The 24,149-nt window shown below is 38.9% G+C and overlaps 1 protein-coding gene across 1 annotated transcript in view; it reads left to right on the top strand.

Moving 5' to 3' along the window:
* Positions 1–24,149, top strand: part of PDE1C (phosphodiesterase 1C) — a 316,335-nt gene that overhangs the window by 128,448 nt on the left and 163,738 nt on the right. Inside the window, exon 3 of the mRNA XM_066557593.1 lies at positions 18,453–18,479. Coding sequence (XP_066413690.1) covers positions 18,453–18,479 — 27 coding nt within the window. The remainder of the gene's footprint in view (positions 1–18,452; positions 18,480–24,149) is intronic.

The raw sequence follows: 24,149 nt of genomic DNA, 5'->3' as shown, positions 1-24,149 counted from the left end.
GAGTACTGGGGGATGATCATTTCCCTAGTCCTGCTGACTACACTATTCTTGATTCTGGCCATCTATCATTTACCATTTTACATGCCATTTACCTCCTTGGCCACCTGGGCACACTCCTGGCTCATATTGAGCCAGCCATGAACCAGCACCCCCACACTCCTTTCTGCTGAACAGTGCTTGAGCTACTTCTCGCCAGGCTTGTAAGGCTGCATGGGATTGCTGTGACCCAAGTGTAGAACCCAGAACTTCACCTTATTGAACCTCATGCTGCTGTCCTCAGCCCCTAGATTGAGTCCATCCAGGCCTCTCTGCAGAGCCTTCCTACCCTCAAGCAGATCAACACTCCCACCCAATGTAGTGTTTTCTGCAAATTTACTGAGGGTGCCTTCAATCCTCAGGTCCAGATCATCAATAAAGATGTTTAACAGGACCAGCCCAAAACTGACCCCCGGGGAACACAGGTAGCAACTGGATTTAGCTCCAGGTCTTTGGGTCCTGCCATCTATCCATCATTTTCCCTGCCAATGGCTACCCATCCAACCTGTGAACAGACAGTTTTTCTAGGAGAATGTTCTGGGAAACGGTGTCAAATGCTTCACTGAAGTCTAGAGAGGCTACATACACAGCCTTCTTCCACTAAGTGGATCACTTTGTTGTAAAATAAGATCAGATTCGTCAAGTAGGACCTGCCCTTCATAAATCTATGTTGGCTGGTCCTGATCCCCTGGTTGGTCCTGCATGTCACGGCACTCAGGATAATCTCTTCCATAACCTTGCCCAGAACCAAGGTTAGGCTTCATAGGCCTGTAGCTCCCCAGACCATCCTTCTGACCCTTCTTGTAGATGGACATTGCATTTACTAATTACCAGTCAGCTAGGACTTTTCTGGTAAAGCAGGTGTTTGTTTAACCCTGGTCAGCAGTCAAGCACCACACAGCCACTTGCTTACTCCCCACATCAACAGGATTAGGGAGAGAATTAGAGGGGCAAAAGCTATAAAACACATGAGTTGAGATAAAAGTTTAATAGAGAAAAAAAAAAGCCATGGCACAGAAGCAAAACAAAACAAGAAATTATTTCATTCCTTTCCAAAGGCAGACAGGTGTTCAGACATCTCCAGGAGATCAGGCCCACATCACATATAATGGTTACTTGGGAAGACAAAAGCCATCACTCCAAATGTCCCCCATTCCTCCTTTCCCTCACTTTATGTACTGAGCATGATGTCATATGGTATGGAATATTTCTTTGGTCAGTTTACATCACCTGTCCTAGCTATGCTTCTCCCAATTTCTTTTGCTTACCTCCTCACTGGCAGAGCATGAGACAAGGGGGGAAAAAAATCTTTATGATAAACATGACTTGGGAAAAACCCAAAATATCAGTGTGTTATCAATGCCATTCTCATTCTGAATCCAAAACTGCACTCTTAATAGCCCCTGAAATTAACACCATCCTAGATGAAGCCAGGATACCAGGACTGCTGGCAGATGACTGAAAGTGGTTTGGCAAGTTCTTTTGCAGTTCCCCCATTATTCTGGGGTGGACTCACAGACTTGTGAGTGTGTAATTTACGTAGCAGATCACTAACCATCTTCTCCTGGGTTATGGGGGCTTCACTCATCTCCTGACCACCAACTTCCAGCTCAGGGAGCCGAGTATACTGAGGACAACCAGTTTTGATACTGAAGGCTGAGGTAAAAAAAAGGCATTAAGTACCTCTGCCTTTCCCCTGTCACTACACTACTGTCTGCATTCGGCAAACAGAGACACTCCTTGACCCTCTTTTTGCTGCCAGTATATTTGTTGTTTTTAACTGTAGTGGCCAAATCAAGTCCTAGTTGGGCTTTGGCCCTTCTAGTCTTCTTCCAACATGACCTGCAACATCCCTGTAGTCCTCCCAAAATACCTCACCCTCATTCCAGAGGTCATATATTCTATTTTTTTTCCCCCTAAGGTCAAGCATAAGTTCTCGGTTTAACCGGAGTGGTCTTTGTCCCTGACAACTTATCTTTATACACATGGAGACAGCCTGCTCCTGAATATTTAACAATCCATTTTAAAGCGCATACAGCATTCCTGGACTCCTTTGCTCTTCAGGACTCACAAAATCTCTGTCAAGCTATATCCAGGTCTTGTGAGACCCACCTGGTGCACAGCATCAAGCTCTAGGGCCCACAATATCAGAAGGACTGCTGGAGCACCAGAGGAAGCCATGAAGATGATCAGAGGGATGGAGCATGTCTCCTATGAAGACAGGCAGAGAAAGTTGGGGTTATTCAGCCTGAAGAAAAGAAGGCTCCGGGGGGACCTTATAGCAGCCTTCCAGTAAGTCTACAGGAAAGCTGGAGAGTGACTTTTTACAAGGGCATGTAATGATGGGACAAGGGGTAATGGCTTTAAACTTTTAGAGAGAATGTTTAGTTACAAGTGACAGTATACTGATATGATTAAATTATATTTATGTGGCCATCATAAACAGAAAAACAGAGAACTCTTCAATTCCAGAAGCACACTCTACATCATGGACTTTGTCCCTCAATATTTTAGCTCACAGAAAACATTAGTGTTTAAAAAAGTCCATCAGAAAATACCACTTCATTAGGAAGTGTGTAAATACATCGGATTTCAAGAGGAAAATAAGAATATGCTAATTAGTTTCTGGAGGTGAGAGAGTCCCAAAGGCTTTCTTTGGCCTTGGTTTCAGTCCTCCTGAAGGTCCTGAGTTTCTAGGTTTAAACTGAAGCCCTGTTTGCCCTCAGAGCAGAACAGAGCTACCTTCAATCATATTTAAATGCAACTGCTGCCACCCTTTTTTCTCATTTGGCTTTCTTGATGGACATAGAGAGGAATTATATGTCAAAGAACCATGTTAGAAAACCTCTCTGTAGACACCTTAGGTTCGTGTTTCACTTTCATTATGGTTGTCAGTTCACAGAAGGATTAGGGAAGTCTCATTTGTCAGCAAGTGGATATTGGGTATGTGCTGGAGGCAGCAGTGCAGCCTAGAAATTCCTGGTTTGGGTGAGCTGTGGGTATGGATATCTTGATTAGTTTTAGAGTTTGCCAGGGTCTGGTTGATCCATAATATTGTTGTTCATGTAGAGTGAAGAAGGGCTCAATTTTACCAGTAGACTAACATGTAAGTTAGTTGTATTTTATACTACCTGTGCTTTAGCCCATAGACGAGCAATGGGAACAAGAGAAGTGTTGCCACCTTCTAGTCTCATGCCAGACAAATGGACAGAGGAGAGAATGTATTCCAATAAGTAGAAGAACAGAAACTTCAGAAAAAGTAATTAAAATTGATGGTGTTTGTAGCTGTATTTATTTACTGAACTGATACATTTTGCAACAGTCCTTCTATTACTTTGTTCCACAGACTGACTTTCTTTTGAATTCTAAGTCAGTATATGATTCCTGTAGGTAATGAAAGATGTAAGAGTTTGTGTTTATAATAGTAAAATGTTGCCCAAGCAATAATACGCACTTTGGTTTTTTCCATAATTATAAAAGAGCTTTTATTCTTCTGAGGATAGTGCAAATGAAATACATTCATTCCAAGCCCCAAAAGTAATAAAAACACCACAATCTATCATAGAAGAAGGGGTCTCCCTTTGTAATACTAATTTCAGTGCTTTTCAAGTATCACTGCTATAAAGCTTGCAGTCCTGCAAGAAATGAAAAAAGTTATGTTTACAAAGATGAATTTAAACCTTAAGTCAAGGTGAAATTAAGAGTCTGTATCTGGAATTCTTTTAAAAAACTGTCTTGGTGGGATAGGAGTCCATACAGAAAGACACAAAACCTGATGGAAGAAATCACTGAAAAATCCTCTGTGTGTGTTTTAAAAGCTGTGAGGATAGGTGCTCTCCTAACCTGACAGCTTTTGGTGGATTCAAACACTGTATTAAATCCAACTCAGACCTTGAAAGGATTTTTATTTAATGTGTTTCTGTTTCTTCCTGCAATTCACACAAAATTTTCCAGTTTCAGTCCTTTTGTCTTGTTTCCTCAAAAATCACTTCAGCCTCTTCAAAATCCTAGAAAATGTCTGACCCTGTTCCTGACTGGTAGGTGAGGAAAGCTTAAGATTCACATATTAGGGCTGACCCAGTAAATACTACAGAAACTGTGAAACCTCTACAAATGCAAATTGTTCTCAAAATACAGAGAATTTGGATAAAGAAGAGCTGGTCTAGAAGGGCATGTTTCATAAGGATTCATAAGGCTGTTTCTGATCTCCTGAGCTGTGCTGTACTAGAAAGCATTGATATCAATGTGTTTTCAGTTCCTGGTCTTTGGTGTGGTGGGGGTTGTTTTGTTTTGGTTTTTTTGTTGTTTCATTTGTTTATTTTTTAAATTTGTTTTTTCTTTGTTCTCTTTGATAAAGCTAGGTTTTCTAATTAATTCATATCTTAAGAAAAGTTTAGCCCCATGATGGTGCAAAAATTTCTTTTGACAGTTTTCCACCCAGAGTTGTGCTTAAATCTGAATTGTAGATAAGCAATAATCCTTTCTCCTGCGGACCCTAACCTTTCCCAAAATTTGTTTGGAACTGCCTTGGACATTTGAAAAGCAGATTAAATTTAAAGTTGATTATAAATAGAAAGAAACCAGAACTAAAATTTGCAATAGATCAAGAATGCAACTCAAACTCTGGTAAAACTCATTGTAATTAACTCAACAAATTGACTTCAGTGAACTCAGGATTCCTCAAAACAGTTGATAAGGTGGATATTGGGGACTTTTGAATTTTCCTGGCCAAGAAGGTAGGTGCAGAGTTCTTGGTGAGAAATGGATCTATATGGTTGTCACAGAGAGGTTTGAAAGGCTTTGTCTCTGCCAAAAATTCCAATTCATGTCACAGTATTCTGACATGCCTTCTTTGGGAGGACTTCTATGCCTGTCACTCAGTTATGTCGGATGCAGGAGTTCACACAAGCTTAGGTAAGCAGCAGGAAAAGATTGTCATGATCTTTCTTGTCAAGAGAGATGTAGGAGACAGTTTAGTTTTTAAGATGCATATAGAAATGTTTGACAACAATGTATGTACAAACATCCTGAATGGCTATTTGTGTTGTTTGGGTCATATGCTGTGTCATCACTTTAGGAGTGACTTCTTACACTAATTGAGATAGGTACTGTTCATGCACAAAACTCCTAGCCAAGACAGAAAGTTTCACAATATCCATCTGTAGCATGAATCCTGGCTTGACACAAAGCTCATTTCAACACCAAGATTAGCACAAGATGTAAGATCTATGCAATTTTTAACAACTAAATCTATACAGTGCCCTTGAGCTACGGCTCTGGCAGGAAGGGCCAAGGATCAGAAGTAGAGCATCCTTGCAAGGCTGAGCAGTTCAAATGGTTGCTGTAAATGATGCTCAGATCACACTTCCTCCCACATCTCTTGTGGAGCAGCTGGTTTTCAGGGATTCAGTAGTAATAAGCAGCTACTAGTGTCTGTTAAGCAATGAGTCTGAATACACAATTTAGATATGCTTCTCTACATATATTGATGCAGCAGGGACAGCTATAGCCAGATGGAAGAACTCTCCTTTTTCAGACTTGCTTGAAAAGTAAAAAGTGAGGAAGCTGTGGGAATTGAGACTGGGAAGTGAGAATTTGGAGTTCATCTACAAAAGAGCATACTGATGCATAAAAAGGTTGGAGAGGATAACCAGATAAAGCATTTTAAAAATAGAAATAAGAAAAAAGTGATGGTGGGAAAAGAGATCATCCTGTGAGTTCTTTGGATTCCCACATGTAAACACTTGTTAAATTTATATCCTTCCAGACTGAAATAGTTCACAGAACAACATATATGCAAGTCATTTAGAAGTTTGAGTTCTGCTGAAAATCACAGGGACAAGGACTGCTTTCAAGGACACTTGAAAATGTGCTCATTACCCATCTGTAATATTTTTTGCATCTCTCAGATTTTAGTGCAGGCTTTGAAGGAAAGTCTGGTTTCTGCAAGAACCCCACTGGTTGCAACTGCTGTCCAAAACACCGCTTCTGTATTACCTTCTAAGCATGTCCTTGTTCAGAAGAATGAGGATGTCTTCTCTAGGAGGCCATTGCTTTGTTTCATTAGAGGAAGGAAGAGCTTATTTGGTACTTGGCCACATTTTTGTTGTACTATCTGTCATAATTCTTCCTCCCATGTGTTTCCATTAATGCTGTCTGGGCAGTTATTTTTCCTTTCTCTCATTACACTAGTTTTATATGTGCAGAGAGCCTACAGATTTGGATGCAGTTTGACTGGATGGGTAGTGGTAATTAATAATGTACAGGGGGTGTCTTCAAAGTGTTTTTCTGAGAAAGGCTTTTGCATAAATGCTGAGTGATCTCTAAAAGACTTATTTCTAATTAGCTGTTGTGCAGTGAATATCTTGCAAATGGAGAAGAATGAAATTCCTGAGTTATGTAAATTTGCTGAATAACTTGAAGTAAATTATCATAATGGTCCCACCTAGCCTCACATTCTGTGAAATGTTTACAAATGTTTAACATTTACCTTATCAAGGCATACCTGCTCCTCTTCTGAGCCAGAGGCAGGAAACTTGACTCATCCTTACAGGAAGAAAACTTCTAAGAGCTAGATTTGCTGTCTCAAGCATGGTACCTGGTATGCAGAAAGGACAGGACTTACTTATTTAAATACATCTTTATATCTGAGGCTTCTGAAGACATATAACACTCCTTCCCCCATAGTTTCTGTGCCATCTAGATACTTGTGAGACAGCTGGTATCAGGATGGAGTTAGGGTCTAAAGAAATAAAGATTTGCATGGCCTCCTTCATTCTCTGTGTACATGCTCAGCACCTGTTCCCATCTACTCATCTGCCCATCCCAGTTCTCTCTCCCAAAATTTCCTCCTGTGTGGCAAGATATTCCCATGTTGAGACCACAGGACAGTGGTTTTGAGCATGCAAATGGCAGTACTGCCACCTCTCTCTTCACTTTCCTCACTTTCTTCCCTTTACCGTCATGTCTAATTCAGTGGAGCCAGCTGTGTGCCATCACATCTGTGTCATTTATGCCTAGGGAAGGGAGGAACAAAAGATGGGCAACCTTCTTTACTCTCTGCAGAAAATAATCTTGTAGTGATACGGAAATGGTGTGAACAAAGTAGCAGGCATCCTGCAAAAGATGATGAACCCTGCTACAACCATCAGTTTTGGAGATAGGAGCCTCTGTGAAACTACTTCTCTGCAAACACACTTTTGCAGCTATCCCAGAAACCCATCATCATTCACATTACTTTCCTCTGTAAAGTCTCTGTTCCTGAAGATGTGCTTAGCTCTAAGAGGCCTAGAAAAAGAGCATTGGCTCTCCATGGGAAGTTTAAAAGTTGCATTTTCCTAAGAGTGACGTTTAATATCTGGCCTGCTAGTGAATAAGCATTATCAGGACAGCAGCAGTCCTGAGGTCCTGAGTTGCTACACAAAGTAGTGTTGCTAAAAGGCTTGAAGAATTTTCAAAGTCTACCATGGTGCTGAAGGAGGGGAAAGTTTGGACATGGGGATGGGGAAGTGAACCTTCTTTTTGAAAGGGAACACTGCCTCTTTGTGTAGAAACTTTTTCTCCCAGTGTTTAGGCTTGTTCAACAGTAATCCAAGTGTTTTAGATTGTAACCCAGAGTCAGGAAAGGATCTGGCACAAACCCATGAGATTTAAAATTCTGCGTCACACCAGCTGTCTGTTAACAGACAGAAGAGGTAGGTTGTGTTTGGGGGGAGGAAGATTGGAGGGGGAAACAGTAACAAGCAACATTTAGATCTAAAAATAGCAACAAATAGATTTACTCAGGCTTAGGGCTAGATGCAAATTCGTTTAGTGAATTTACGCAAACAGCTTGTCTGGCCTGATGAATTCCAGTCCATGTTTCCTGTCTTCATATTTCACCCAGAGTATGAAGAATGATTCCCCCCTCCCCATTTTCATGCATGCTATAACATCACAGAACCATCCTGCACAAGAAAAGCTCGACAGCTGACAGCTGGCTCCTACAGAATCTGCATATGTTAGTTTTACATGGTAGCGATGATTAAAGTACATGCTTGTTTCTTTCAGGGTCTAACAGCTTTTTGCCACTGGGAGAGTGGAATGCCTGCTACACAGTATTATGTACTTCATAATACATCATGGCACATCAATATTACATATATATGTGCTCTGCAAAGTTCTGCGTTGTCTTATTCCCAGTACACTTCTCGTTGATTCATTTTCATTACTTTCTTCTTAGTGAAATGAACAGCTAAATATAGCTAAAGGATGCCCAGTAAAGACTGTGTATTTCCTTTTCCTGAGACATTTTACTAGCAAGGAAGGGGCATCCCACTCGTTTCCATCCCAATCGGTTGTTGCCATGTAAACACACTGTGAAGCACGTTTATGCTCCAAACAGCAGCTGGAGGTATTCTTCCCTGTTGGCTCCTCTGATCCCATTGTGCACTAAGTGCCATATTGTCTTCCAGTGGGAGAGCCTACAGAATAAGCATGTTGAAGTACCAACCATCTTGTACTTTGCAGGTCATCACCCTTACTAATTTCAAAGCTAAAAGTTCCTTAAGTAATTTGTAGTGGCCAGCTAGATAGTAGAACTCAGGCTAAATATATATCTATTTTTCCAATAATAAATATGTGAAGGCCATATACTATAATGGTTTGACTTTTTTTTTACTTTTAAAGGATGAATACTAAGAACTGCTCTATATCCTTTTTAGACCATAGGACTTTATTTCCCTGAAATATACTTTCCTGTAACTGGATTTTTATGAGCCTGCACTTCTCTTGAGAATGTGATTTGCATGTATTACAAGAGAATTTATTAGTTGGGTGCTGTGAAAAAGAAGAATGAGCAGTAGATCACATTTTTTTAAAGGCTTAGATTTTCAGAAGCAGACTAATTTTCCTTTTTACTTCATATTTTTCTTCAACTGAATCCACACCAAATACAATAGCAGGAGCTTTTAGTTGTTGTGGTTGGTTTTCTTTGTTTATGGTTTTGGTTGTTTTGTTTCATCTTTTGCAATGATGGAAAACTGAGTAAATACAGAGAAAGAACCACAAAATGTCAGTGGTTGTACTGGCCATGTACAAAATCTACATGAGTGAAATCATATTTTTAGTTTTTAAAACAAAGTTTGATGACTTCTTTTGTAGTTGAGAAGCCAAAAGCCCAGGCAGGTCTATTTTCCAATACAAAGCCATTTCACTAGTGGATTTGAATTTACTCTTCTCATTTGGTGGTACTGAAAACTTTGGTGATACAGCTGAAGCATTAAGTTGTCCCTGCAGTGTTTCATCTGCTCCTTGCAGATCCTTGTACCTCAGACTTGTGAAAAATGCAAATCACTTGTTTTTAAAATTGAAAAAATTTAAAAAATTTAAAAATTTTAAAAATTTAAAATTTTAATAGTAATAAAATGGTTATAAAAATAGTAATATAATTAGAGTAATAAAAGTTTGGACAATAAGGATTCAGGACAATACAAGACAATAAAAACAAAGAGTTACGGACAGTCCGGGTACCTCTTTCTGGGCAAAATAAGCCCCAAAAAGGACACACGTTAACAGAGATTAACCCTTAAAACCAATGGCCTGTTGTATATTCATACATCTCATACATAATGCATAAATTCCATTCAAACAAAGAATTCTGTATGGTCAGTGTCAACTTCTTCCTCTGAATCCTGACGGTGTCTTCAGGGCTGAACAAAGAGGGAAGTTAGTTTCTTTTGATAAGAGAGCAATAAATACTTTTTCTCTGAAAGATTTAGGTGTCCTGTGGCTGCTCTCTCAGTGGGAGTCCTCTCTTTAAAAAAAGTATCTTAGCATAGTTTCTATTTTAACATTATGTTATAACCTAAAACTATATTTAACACACTACTTAAGAAAATTAATACAGCATAACTTTCTAACATAACACATATAATATTAATTTTAATATTTGCAAAAAGCCAATCATAAAATATGCATTTTTCACAGACTGTCTTGCTCAAAACAATCCTTAACATACAGTATTCAATACAGATCAATTAAGTAAACCTTTCCTATGCTTTTTCTCCTCTTTCTGTATACATACTGTGTCATGGAAGAATACACTGAAGTTAGCTTTCTTCTTCTGATAGCTGGTGTTATTTATCAAAGTTTGAGCAAGCCACGATTGTCCTTTATTGAAACGAAGCTAAACCAATTATGTCAATCATTTTTATGTCAGTGGAAAATAAGATACCTTTTAGTATATCAGCTCTCACACTACTGCTGCAATAAAAGTATTATAATTGTATATAGTCCTGTCCAAGGTCAGTAGGCGGTTGATTTTACACTCACCTTGGGAGATAAGATCAAGACATGGGTCAAGTTTGCAGTGCCAAATAGTTCAAGTCAGTTGTATCTTTATTATCTGCAGGAACAGATCTCAAAAGCAACTCCCTTCTTACAAGTCTCCTTCCCCCTTCTGCTTTCCCCCTCTCCATTCTTGAATCCTGCTTTGCTAGGGAGCTGGTGCCCAGCACTCAGTGTGAAAAATGAAGTGCAATTAAAGATCATCAGGTCTCAAGACAGCATATACTATAATAATGTCATTAAACTCAGTCTACTCAGATAGTATCCATAACACCCATTTGTAATACCTCTAGGCTCTGTTTACTCTTTACTAAATGGTAGAGAAGGGATTTCAGCTCTCTTGGGCTTGTACTGCAGAAGAAATTCCTGACTGACTGTGACCACAGAGGTTATTTTGTAAGAAGAATTTAAACTCATTGCCTTTCCAGCTATGATTAGCATCTACTCAGTACACATATTAGACATGAAATGAGCAAGTAGGAAACTGGTTTCTAAGAGCCCTACAGTGGCAAAAGGTCACAGCTAAGCAGAGGCAGAACAAGAGACATCAATTGATCATAGGTACTAATGATTGCAATCATTTTTGTAGATGAAGCTGTGCATTTCTTTTTTGTTGTTCTTTAGAAAACTAGGTAGTTAGACAGCTAAAATCCAATGGTCAGCCAGATGAACTAACGTTTATTAAAATAGTACTTTCCTTGGACAAAATCAGACTATATTTTCTGGCTTTGAATTACTTACATAAATTATTTATTAACTGTGACCTGTTGGGTTCCTCACCTGTCTTGTTTCCATTTCTATTGAAATAATTCTACCAGTTTGAAGTTGTGAGCGCTTCTTTTCTTTCTGTACCTTCACCATGCATACCCATACTTGGAGCACACAGGCTTTTCTAATCTACTTCAAATGAGACAAGTGACTGCCTCATCCTCGCATGATTTCAGAATGTCCCCATATAGTTCAGGGCCCAATTTAAAATTATTTCCCTTGTTTTTAAAAAATTCCACATAAACCCTCCATCAAATTTTGAGTATCAGCTGAAATTTTGCCTTCTTTCTTCACCCTTCTTTCTTCTTACTGTTTCTTCTCCTCTGCTGTTAATAGTCTCTGAGATTGTATTGTTTTTAACCTAGCATATTCTGATAAACAGCCCATGTGGCAGAATTTTTTTTTTTTGTTATTGACTGGAGTGTGAGTAAAGCAAGAAAGGGCATAATTCTGTTTAAACTAAAGAATTAAAAACCTGTCAGGAGCTGATGGCATTATACCATCAGTAAAATCTGGTCATCTCAACATATTTCTGAATTCTGGTCAGGGCTCCCATGGGATCCTGTGCTTTGCCTGATGCTGTAGTGTGTGCTGTGAGATTGGGGTTTTGTGAGTTGATTTATACTTGGTTATTAAAATAGGCTTTGTTAATGTAACATAAATGCACCTCTAATCCTGTGGTGATGATGATTATTTGGTAATGCACTGCATGATTGAGAATATTGAGCTGCTGGGAGAGAAGATTTTCAATTTATTTTAAGTGATCCTGTCAATCAGCTTGATCTCAGCCTCCTTTGGAGTGCTATACAGAGGGACAATGCCTACTCCATACTGCTATGCCACTGCGATACACGAGATGGCACCTGAGCTTGAGAGCTGGGAAGTGCTCTTAAATCCTTTTGTCTAGACATGGTCACCAAGGGAAAATTGTGGGAATTCTGGACCCATTAGCTGGAAGGGCATGGGGGCAAGAGCAGTAAACATGAATTGTGGTTGGCTCTTATAGAAAAAGGTAGTGGAAAGAGATCATTCAGAAAAAACATAGATTCACCAATCGGTAAAAAAAGGAGCAGAAAAAAATCTTCCAGATGTGACTTGTAGACAGACATTTTTCTCGTTTGCCAAATTTCATTGTTTATATTACTGTTGGTTTGCTAAACTACAAAGTAGGATTTTAGTAGCGTTATCTTAATACCAATTTTAATATCAAGAAACCCACCTCTGGCAGGAAAGAAAGGAAAAGGACCTGAGAGAATGTGTGTGTTATGATATGGATATTTCACTCCAGTAAGGTGGCTTTTTTCTTTCCAAATGAGTTGGTCATAGGAGCCCTGAAGGAAAGCAGAGATTATTAGCCCTAGCTTGTGTGAGCTATGGATGTTGTGGGATTCCACTATTAAAGGACATTATTGTGTGCTTTTGTTAACAGATGACTAAGCTTCCCCCTCATATCTTACAGATGCTAATTATAAAGCTTTTTAAATATAGGAGGAGAAATACCTCTTTCTCCTTGAGCCTATGAACAACTAATTTTAGCTTGCCAGAGCTTGTGGCAACTGTTTTCCTAAACAATCGAGGTTCCTCTGAAGAAGTAGCTTTTACAAAATGATCCTCTTCAGGCAGGAAGAACAATCCCTTTTCTCTTATCATGCTTTACAATGTCAGTGACAACACTAAGGGTATGGCACACAAGCTCTGACAAGGCTTGCTGCATCAGCTGAAGGAGTTAATGTACTGGTAGTTTTTCTTCTCTGCAGAGTGGGCACTAAGGAATGTATTTCAGATGTGGAAGTACAAAATCTGGCATCTCTGCAAATGCCACCATTGTTGGCAGTTTAAGCCAAAAGGTTGAACTGAGGCAACTGATGCCCAGAAGTGTCCTCATTTCTGCTAGCTGGGCTGTGGGGGTGCAGACCTGTGGCAGGGCACCGCATACAAGGCAGCTGCTGGCAATAACTTTTTAAACAGTGTAGCAGATATATTTTTCACCAGTCCATTGGTGCCCTAAAAAGTTGTTGCCTTCTTTTTCACTAAGAAACACAGATCCAGCCTGAAAACACATGCTATGCTAGATCTAGGCCTGTGCACTCTCAGCTGGTGGTACAAAGAGAGCACAGGCCACTGAATTTTAGGGACTTCAAAAGATCCAACTGCTTTGACCAACTGTGTGTACTCTCTGAACTCATTGCAATGGCCAAGCAATACTGCTTTCCTGAGTTGGGTTTTCAGTGTTTTCCCCCAGCTGCCATGGGTCTGGATAGCGAGGTCCTGTTCAGCACAACCTGTCTGGGCCTGCACGCAACGCCCAGCCACAGGCAATCTTAGCGAGCAGTTGAGCTCTTAAGTGATCTCAGCTCTTAGATGATTTCTAGTTCTTTAGTGATTTCAGCTCTTTGCTTGCTAAAAGTGCTGTAGCAGCAGATGCAGGGAGAGAGAGGGGAAGTGCTGTATGAATTTCCACAGAGGCGTCCTTTATTGGCCGCTTCTGAGAAGGGGGATCAGTGGCAGCTCCTTCTGCCAAGCTGGGCAGAGGAGGGCGTTTATATAGGGTTTAGGAGTTTTGGAAATGGTTCAATGGTAAGGGTCGAGGCAAATATGACCTATAATTCTCTCTTACAGAGAGATAAGAAAGGGTCTGAGGGCAGAAGAGGGGTTTTTTGCTCCAGTCATCGTGACTAGGCACTTCCTATCTTAGGCTGCTGACTGCCAGGGAGGCCTTGCAGGCCCTGTGCCTGCTACAAAGCAAAACAAAACACATTAGATGAAGCCACTGTGAGTGTTGATTGTGAGCTTCAGCCTTAAAATTGAGCCATTCCACTGTCTCAGCAGCCTAAGGAGATTCTTCTGGTATTTCCCACCCTGAGCTGGGAAGTATCAACCTATTGATTCAAATACGTGCACCTTAGGCCATCAATCATGCATCCACCAGCTGGTGGCCTAAGTCTGATCACTGCAGTGAAGATAGAAGCCTGCAGAGCCTTTTTCCAAGGACAGATATAGCCCCTAATCTCTAGCAGATTGTGAGCAGAGTGTGAGATTAACTTTCAAATTTTAGTATTTATTTTCAAGGATGAAACTAGGCAAAGATCCTTCTATTACTTCTGCAGCACCCACAGGTTTATCCATATTCTGAAAAGGTGCCATTAATACCTAACCCTGTGGAATGAATGTGGAATAACACCATATTAACCAAACCACTATTTTGAGTAAAAAAATATTAAGTGTTTAGACAATTTTTCAGATGCTGTGTAGGTGTGAAATAGCAATTCATATAGCTAGTTGATATTATGAGTTGTATGGTTATGGTGCAAAACCAGGTTGGCTGACAGTTGCTTAATTCACCCTACCCCTCTGTCCTCACTTCTCTCTGTAGGTACTCAGTTGACTTATTCAACTGTCTCAGAAGACTAAGGTCTGTGAACATCACTACTAAATGCAGGCACAGATTTTGTGTATTTGTATTATATTCTCTTCATTTCCAGATTCCTAGATGCAGAGGAAGGGCAGGAGCATTTTTGCAAAAACTTGAATGTAGTGTTACTTGGGCTCAAGTCATGAATTGTTGCGTAAAACCCTATAGACTAAAACCACAACCCTGAAGAGATAATAAATTAATGGAAAAGTGCCTGAAGGGAAAATACAGGGAAAACCAAATTGGCTGATGATGCACTGGAATTAAATGGCAAAATCAGAAGCATAACCATGAGAACAGACAACCTTGAAGAAGTTGATGGTCATCAAAGCACAAAGACAAATTTTTTATATCTATTTATTTCAATGGGAATTGTGTCACCATACAGCATAGCAATCTACATCTTATTGAAGATTAAATACCTTCAAAAATCTGTCCTAATTTTATTTTGGGCCAGTATGCTATTTTTATTTCTCTGGTTACAAGAAGGATTCATCCTCAGAAGAGAAGATACTGAAGTAGTTGACTCAATATTTTTGTTAACTTTATGGTTTCTGAGTTTAAAAATTTCATTTTACCTACCACTTCAATTATAAAATATCTATCTTTAAGTGTCTTACTACTTTTTTTTTCCATTAGGCTCTAGCAGCCTTCTTGGACTAGGACTGACTCACTTCATACTATATTCATGCAAGTGTAACTGTATTAAGTTCAGTGAAGTTATTTTTAGTTTACACTGGTTGTATAGGGCCTATTTAGTGTGAGTCACTTGATAATTCTCTTCAGCATGAAAAAAACCCTTACTTTGTTCTAATTATTTTTTTTAGTGAAAGCTAAATATAAACCTCTGAATAATACATTCCACAGCCAGTAACAGAAATTGAATGGATGTGGCAGTCCGAGCATGACGGATGCAGTGAGAAAAGAAACTGAATTTACACAGATTTGGTAATATCAATTAGCCTCTTTTCAGGCATGAGCACAGGATGGCTCACAGATGTGGGAAGCTGTAACATTACCTCCTTTAAATCTGACTCATTCTTTCTCTCCTGGGAAAGAGTGTTGACTGAAAGTGTGCCTGTTTCCAGGTTTATTCTAGAGCACCTGCTAAAAGTAATTTCATGGATAGTTGTCTCTTCATAGATGCATCCTGGGACATAAGTCAAGATATCTTGTCCCAAGATATATAGTATTTTACAAACAAACAAACGAAACCCCTTATAAAAAAGCAACCTCAAAAAACAAACCAAAAAACCGTGGAAACCCAACCAAATCTAAATCCAGCCCCCTCCAGTTTCCTCTTGTTAATGCACACATGGTTGCTGATTCAAGCCAGTCTCTGATGCTGGCTGTGGTATTAAAGAAGTAATTTCTAATTCCTTTGTTTCCAGTGATCTCATTTAATGGAAGGCATGTCTAAGTGGTGGTTTGTAACCATAAAGAAGATAGATGTTGACAGTGTGTTTCCAAAAACAAACTGAATTCTATATTTACAAAAAGTTACATGTTACCAACACCATTTTTTTTATAATGTGGTGAGTACCATTGTTAGACCTTGCTTTTTGAGATGCTGGAAGTTCAAGCATACAGAATTTTTTTCCGTGATATCAGAATTTGCTAATGGTGTTCCTTTTAAAGCATGTGCATGCAGTAGTGATATTGAATATATAAACAAGTGTTCCTCTAGTTATATTCTCTTCTTTGTAAATTGCAAATTCAGTCAGTGCTTGGAAAAGCAGTCAGTAACTTGGTGATTAGACTGCAGGTGTGAAAACAACAACAACAATAAAAAACTGTGTATAAGTTTTTAAAAATTTCTATTACTTAGGCAAATTCTTTTTTTTTTCCTAGTACTGTCATCTGTAATAGTACAGCTTTCTAATGTATTAAAAGTATTCTTGAATGAAAGGAACATTAAAGGTGTAACTAAAGGTGATCAGAAAAGTCGTGCTATTAATCAAATATAAAGAACACCATTAGACTGGAGTCAATGAATTTTATCTTTGCTCAAATGTCTGAAAGAGAAACACATTATATAACATTATATGAAAGTCACTGACCAATGAAATTTAAATTAGTTCAGACAGTGTTGGAATGAACCATAAAAGCCTCTCAGGGGAAAAAATAAACTTGCAAATAATTTCATTTTAAAACTTAAACAAATTTGTATTTCTTGGGAATAAAATCTTCTAATTAGTGTGCATTAGACTGGCCAATCAGATGGCCTATTTTTCATCAGGTTTTTTTGCCAGAAAACATAATAAAATTCTTTATTTGTTAGAATATAAAGTTCCTAATATACATTTTTCAAAACAAAAGTTCTACTTTTCATCCTTCTGAAATGAAAATAAAGAATTTCATAGAATAAGATTTGTCCAGTTGCATTTCTGCTTTTATGTGTCAACATTCTTAATGTCAGTAAGCTATAAACTTGATACTGCAATGAATATTTTCTCTTTTACTCCTTTGCATAATTTCAAGTTTAAATAAGTAATTCTTCACACAATAAATTGTAAATAAAATATTTTTTAAAGTAGCTATTTAGTATTTTTATGATTCTGACATGGTCAGAATATAGAAGTGGGTATAACCACAAGTGCAATTTGTAAAGGCATTTGTTGGATGAAACATTTTACAGTCAGGAGACATTATTCATGGCTCTTGTTAAGTAGAAAATAGCACTACATTCCATTTTGCCATGTTTCCTATTTGTAAAATAGAAAGTTACTCTTTGTTTGGGTTTCTTAGGCCCACCCTAGCTACAATTTTCCATCTACAGTAGTATCAGAAATGAAAGTAAACTTGATGCTAATAGCCATACATCTATTTTAAAAATATTTATTTGTCAAACAACATTGAAAATGCTGGGAATGTCTGTTAGTGTATTGCTAAATCACAGTCCAAATTGAAAATTGTTTCATTCACTACTTGTGAAGTTTAACTATCATTAATTTTACTTTAGAACATAAAAGCAGAACTGAGTTCAAGTAAATTAATGCCATATTTTGCCAGCCTCTGTGCAAAGCCTTTGGAAACAGGTGCAGAAACAGCAGCTCACAGACAACATACAGTGCTGATACACCCCTGTAGGTAACTGTATAGCTACATAGACAGCTATACAGAAAGGCATGTATTGCCTTTTTGTGTATTGCCTTACTCTGTGCATTGGCAGCCTGTGTCATTGCCTGCTGCTGAAGACAAAATCCACCATGCTAAGAGGTGGCTAAGTAAGAGGTAAGTAAGAGGTTTACAGCCTTTGCTGTAATTGATGTGGTGTGAGTATTGGGGTAGAGAAGAGGTCCTATATGCTTATCTGCTCTTGCCATTCCTAGTCCTGGGTTAAGGTCTGTAAGTTCTCAAGATAGGTGCAACAAAGTGAAGCTCTGTGGTGTGGTATCTGGAATTTGTTGGAGTACAGAACTTGCTAGGATCTAGACTTTCTTTTTAGAGAGAGACTGCTCTAAAACCACTGGAGTTTTCCACCGGGTGACCACAGACAATATGGTTGGATACATTTCATTACTCCTTGTTAATGGGAACTTCACAGAACTTATCTTACTTATCTGTTGGATGAGAGACGTAAATATTACAACTAGTAAATACAAGTACATTTCTGACACTTGGATTTCCTGCTAAGTAATTTAGAATAATAAATATTTTTTTCCTAGTCGCAACAACCCTTTCTCACAAGAAAGAGTAGTATGTGCATACAAGCAAACACAATTTTTTTCTCCTGAATTTAGTGGCAACCACCACTGAGGTTAGTAGAAGGGAATGGCTACATCAGGTTTGTGACAGTCTTGTGGCAGAAGTGACTTCACTGAATTGCTCCTGATTTCTAGCCCTCTACTTTTTCCTCCTTGCCTGTGAAGCCTTCTCATCTCAGTTGTATTTTGTTCTTTTCCTGCAGGAGAAAATATAAGAAAACATCACAGAGGTAAGAGTAAATCGCAGAGGACTGGAAGGCATTTGTGAGTCATTTCTCTCTTTGGTAGGGGGTTTGAAAAAGGATTTTCCTACTATGAGGTTGGTGGTTTTTTTCTTTTTTTTCTTGGGGAAATGCCATTCTACTGTTTGTTTCCCATTTTAAGGACCATCTTGTGCTGCTGCTCCCAATCTCCTTTGGGTAGTCCTTCCCTCTGATGTTAGTGGTAATTCTCTCTGAGTAAGGACAGAAATATTTATCTTTGAAGGTGAAATCCTAACATTGCACCGTTTCTTCTGCAAGATCTGCTGGCTCTAACTTGTACTGTTTGCTTATTCTGTAATAACAAAATGAATTGCAGGCTTGTAGAGTTACTAATAATCTGTAGTAATATTCACATTACTAATAAATGTGAATCCTGTTGATTAAGGGTCCATATTACAGCCTCCAGATGTAGTTATCTTACTCCTTCCTTGTAGGAGGCAGGCTCAATGGGTGTCTTTGACAGATAAATTTTCTTGTTTTGGAACCCCTGAGCATGCTGGCAGTTAAGCCAATGTGATGCCTCAGTCAGCTGAGGTGTCATAGGCATCCACTCCTGTTTGCTATAACCCTTTGGTGAAGATTATCATTCTAATGCAGCAATGACAGGACAGGCTATATGCATGCTTGTGTGTCACAGCCACAAGAAACTGACGTGTGGTGGCTTGAGTCTTGGACAAGGTGGGTTTAAGCAATGAGAGTTTAGTAAAAAATACTGATTTGGAGACTTTTATGGTGATCTGTGCAAGAGGGCATTGGATAATGTGAGACACAAGAACAGGGAGAAGGTAAATATGCTCCCAGATTTTTTTTCTAAATATGGGGCTGACACTGTAGGTCTGCTTTTGCAGGTCTACTTTTCTCCCCATTTCCCTTGCTGCTGCCATGATTATTAATTAATTATGAACATTTCTCTGGCCACAGGTCTTCAGCTGCTGCAAGACGATTGTTTCCAGAATGAATGATTCCACTGTGTTTGTGTGTATTTGTGAGTGCCTTGGACTGCTAGCATTGTCAAAGCATTGCATTGAGTACTGTATCTTATTTAGATATCTCTTCTGTGTGCATAACTGTGACAATAGCAAGGTTTGTATTCAGCATCTCTTTTCTATGGGAAACTTTCTGTAAGCCTCAGAAGAGAGATGTAAGTATGTTCTACAAATCCAATTATAGAACATACTTGTACATTCTTGTATTGATGACATACATAGACTACAATATGTCAGGTTTTTTAAACATAGCATTACAGGGATAAGTTTTGTGCCCTGTGGGACTTTGAACTTTCTGGTTTTTTTTCTCTTACTGTTACACCTGCCAGCTGCCTGCCTGATGGTATGCATCCTTGCAGCAATTTTGCAAATGGGCTTTCATGACCTTCTGATGTCTAAAACGATGTAAGCTCTGCAGAGGCCAAGAAGCCACTGCAGGGACCAGCATATGGCAACTGCTGATCAGCTGCTCCTGATAACCTTGCCCAATAGGCGCTGACTGCTGGCCCAGAGGGCTCTGTAGCACAATGGGCTCACTGTTATTTAGGTCTAGGAAGCGCACATTGGCAGCATCTAGGGAAACCTAGATGGCTAGTAAGATTCTGCCTTGAATTTTCCACCTGCTGAGTGACTAAGTATGATGCTAAATGGAAAATTGCACATATTGCCACCTGGTGCAAAAGTGTAAAATCCAGAAAAAAGAAGTGGTAGGACAGCAGTTCACTTAAAGTATGGTTTTAAATAACACCTGTTGAGTTAGTAATTCCAGCAATGTGCATAAACTGAAGATTTTGGTCATGTTTCCATCTTCATTTCTCACATTCAGGTTTTCTTTTTGCCTTTGATATGTTTTTTCAAAACAATCTTTGTGCTTCCTACATCATTGAGCTCTGAGGTTGTCTGACAGCTGAACTGAAATTATCTATGGCTTACTTTTACATCTTCCTTTTGTTTCTGTTTGGAGAGTGTCATCACATAAGAATGCCTACATGATAGTAGCAGCAGCTATGTAGGAGAAATGGTGCTGTCCTTTGTATGTTGCAGTGAGTGTAAAGAAACAGTTTCTTCTCAATGCAGACCGGTTGGGAAGGAAAATCAAATACATGTAAGAAAATAATTGAGGTACATAAAAAAATGTAATAAGAAAGAGCTGAGGTAAAATTTGAGCCATCCTAAAAGTGTAATTAGAAATGACAGACAGTGACTTTTACATTGATCATTCTGTTAATTGAGATGAGTGCTTTTGTAACAGTAATATATTGGTATGATTTTCCTTCTAAACTTGGAAGTTTCACAGCTATCTAGACAACCCTAACTTCACTAGTCCCAGCCTGAATTGCATCTGAACTACTGAATGTGATGTAGATTAATCACAGCAATGCCAGAGAAGTGGGATATTTAATCTGAACTCAAGTCATTTTATCTTTCTGCTGTCTAGATCCCTTTGGTAATTGAACAGTAGACAGCTTACTATACAGTGAGTTGAGAGGTAGCCAGAAAGAGGAAGAACTAGACAGGAAGCCAATGGTCTGAACTTCCAGGTCCTGAGTTGGTTTTGCTTTTTTTTTTTTCCAGTCATGTTTGATTTGACTGTTCAGATTCCTAGTTGTTCTGAAGACTGCCAGCTATGGGCTGTCATATATTTCTAGGATATACTCTGTCATATATTTCTAGGAAATACTCAGCACCTTCAGCTTCCTGGAACATTAGAAGGGAAAGGAGAATTTCAAGTAGCTCTGGGCAATCTCCTCCGAAACTAGGTTTATTCTCTTGGGTGAATTCAGCTAGTGCAGGCAATTTGGCATTTCTAAAGACTCACTAAAGTCCATTTATTGTGAAAAAAATTGTCAGATAAATAATCTGCTTTAGTTTATGTGGCATATATTTTCCTCCATTAGAGTCCACCATCATGCATTTTTATTCCACCAGTAACACAGAATTGCATGTGTTGCTCTTTTAATTCAGCTGCATGTTGGTTAATTGTACAGTTTAATTTTCTATTAAGATGCAAACGCTTCTTTTACAGTGACCTTACTTTAGCTAAAAGCCAAGAAACAGGAGTCCTCATATTTTATCTGTCCATTGTGGATGAATGAATTTCTTCCCTCTAAGTATCTTTTAATGCTTTACATAAAGTACAAAGTAGAAACGGAAATGTTAAAGGAGAAGCCACTGCTCAAACATTCTCACTCCCTTCAGAGAGTTACATACACATGCCACCCCAGACTTAAACTGCAAGGCCCAGAGTCCCTTTGCAGCAGGCAGCTCCATGGAGCTGCAGGTGCCTCTTTTGATTCTTTGCTCACATACACTCTCAGGTGTACTTCCTCCTTTTTCAGGCTTAACAGTAGGTTTCCTGAAGCAGGTCAGCTCAAGCTGGCTGCCTCCAGAGAGGGATCCAGAACATAGAAATCCATGGAAAATTATGCCCCTATGACTTAAGACCTGCCCCTCACATGCTCTTCGTGTGCCTTGAATGCATTTCTCAGTCCAATAGTGGGTTTTGTTTTGGAGTCCTCTAACATCTTATTGAGTTATTTCTCAAGTGTTCATGCAGGCAGGCCATTAACTCTTCATAACTTGTCAAGCTCCATCTCCTAGTGGCTTTAGTTTTCTTATCTTCCAATTTGTGATCCTGGCACATGTGGTTGCTGTTAGAGCCTACGAAACTAAAAAAGCCCTAGTCATAGGATAAATAGTACTTAGCAATAACCAAAACGTCGTGTTATTTATTTTCTTTTCATACACAGCACCTACTAGCCAAGACACAGCACTACAGCACCTACTAGAAAAATAACACAGAATATTAACTATCCCAGCTGAAAGCATATCTAGATGTAACTTTACAGCAAGCTACTCAGGCTAAGCAAGTGAAACTAAGAAGACTAAATCCACACTGTATTATAACTGTGTAACTCATTCTGCTTCAAATATACTTATGCTAAAGAAGTAGTATGTCTCAGCAGGAAATGTAAACAAAGGGTCTTTGAAATATGACTTTGGCCCTGAATAAAAGCATCCTAATGGGTCCTGCAAAATGCGGTTTCTTCAAAAAAAGATTGTACTCTGATTAAGAAAGGTTGACACCTGATACAAACCATATGGCCAGAATATTAAGACCTCCCTAATCTTCAGAAGGATTTTGTATTTTCTACTTCCAACAATAAGGCAGGAAACTCATAAGCAGAAGTCTTTTCCATCCCTTTCTCATTTTCTTATTCTTTCTCATCTATGTGTGCGCTTCTTAGTTCCAGTTTGCTTCAGTATTTAGTTAATATGTTCTTGGAGAAATGTATTTATGCTAGTATGGAGCACAAGAGATGAAACCATAAATGTAATGGTGTTACTTACAAAATAAGTGTAAAAGTGTATTTTTCCCCCAAATTTAGTTGGTAATCATCAGGGTTGCTTATGCTGACACCTCTGTAGTTAAAAACAATCCACTGTCACTTTTGAAATATATTGCCTTGCATGTCTCATTCTAAGTAATCTTTAAGTTTTGGCATTTACTTCCTGTGAGGAAAACTCTGTTCTGGGATTAATCTCATCTTTTAGTGCTATTGGGCACACTAAAGAGATCTTTATTGGAATGAAGCATCAGTGCTCTCTCAAAGCTGATTGAGTAAGGACATTATCACAGAATGAGTGAAGTTGCAAGGGACCACAGTGGGTCATCTGGCCCAACCTCCCTGCTCAAACTGGGTCATCTTAGAGTACAAGTTAAAGAAGTGCGTCCAGTGGTTCTTCAACATCTTCAAGGGAGACTCCACCCCCCTCTCTGATCAATCTATTGCAGTATGTGGTCACCCATACAGTAAAGTTCTTCCTCATACACAAGTGGATAGGTAGTTCATTGATTTTTTTTTCCATCAAGTATTTATAGGGTATGAACTATAGCAACTTCTTGGCAATTTTCAGTACTGGGTTATAACAGAAATCTGGTCATTTAAATTACCCTAAGATGAAGCATTTCCATGACTAATTCAGACCTCCTATGTCTTAGCTGTGTCTCAAATTTGCTTGGAATTGATAAGGAGTTGTTTTAATCCTTCACTTTGATTTATCAGTCAGACGTTGGAGAGGAGTGGGAGGTAAGGAGGAAAGAGGTAGAAAGGACAGAATTATTAGTGACTGATGTAATCTTGACAGTTAATATGTGAACAAGCTTTTAGTTGGGGACATGCTCAGAGGGCGAGTGATGTAACTGAAGTCCTGCATAAGCTTGCAGACATCAAAAGATCTCACTTCTTAAATGTGTGTCTCTCTTGCAAATGATGACAGGTGAACGCTAAGGCATTTTGTTAGAAATCTTTTAAATGCAAGAGATAAGCAAGGCATCCTTGCTGAGAGAATTTGCGCTAGGAGAGAGTCAGCTATCTCCTGGCAACAAGACATTTTCTCAAGTGAAATTTCTCACTTTTAGTGTGAATTACACTTAAATCATGTACTGGTTTTGGCTGGGATAGAATTAATTTTCTTCTTTGTTGCAGTGTGTTTTGTTAAGTTATTAGGTTGGTTTGTTCCATTCCCCTCCTGTCTGAAAATGGTTCAGCCCCAGTTCTCCCTTCCCGCCTTTGGAGCTGTCTGTCTTCCTGGCTCCACCCCAGCCAACAATGTATCCCCTAAACTCCGCCCTGGTTTCCCTGGAAAC

This window comes from Molothrus aeneus, chromosome 1 (genome assembly GCF_037042795.1).
Source record: "Molothrus aeneus isolate 106 chromosome 1, BPBGC_Maene_1.0, whole genome shotgun sequence".
Lineage (NCBI taxonomy): Eukaryota > Metazoa > Chordata > Aves > Passeriformes > Icteridae > Molothrus > Molothrus aeneus.
Note: the sequence above shows the minus strand (reverse complement) of the source record. Positions and strands in the feature narration are given on the sequence as shown.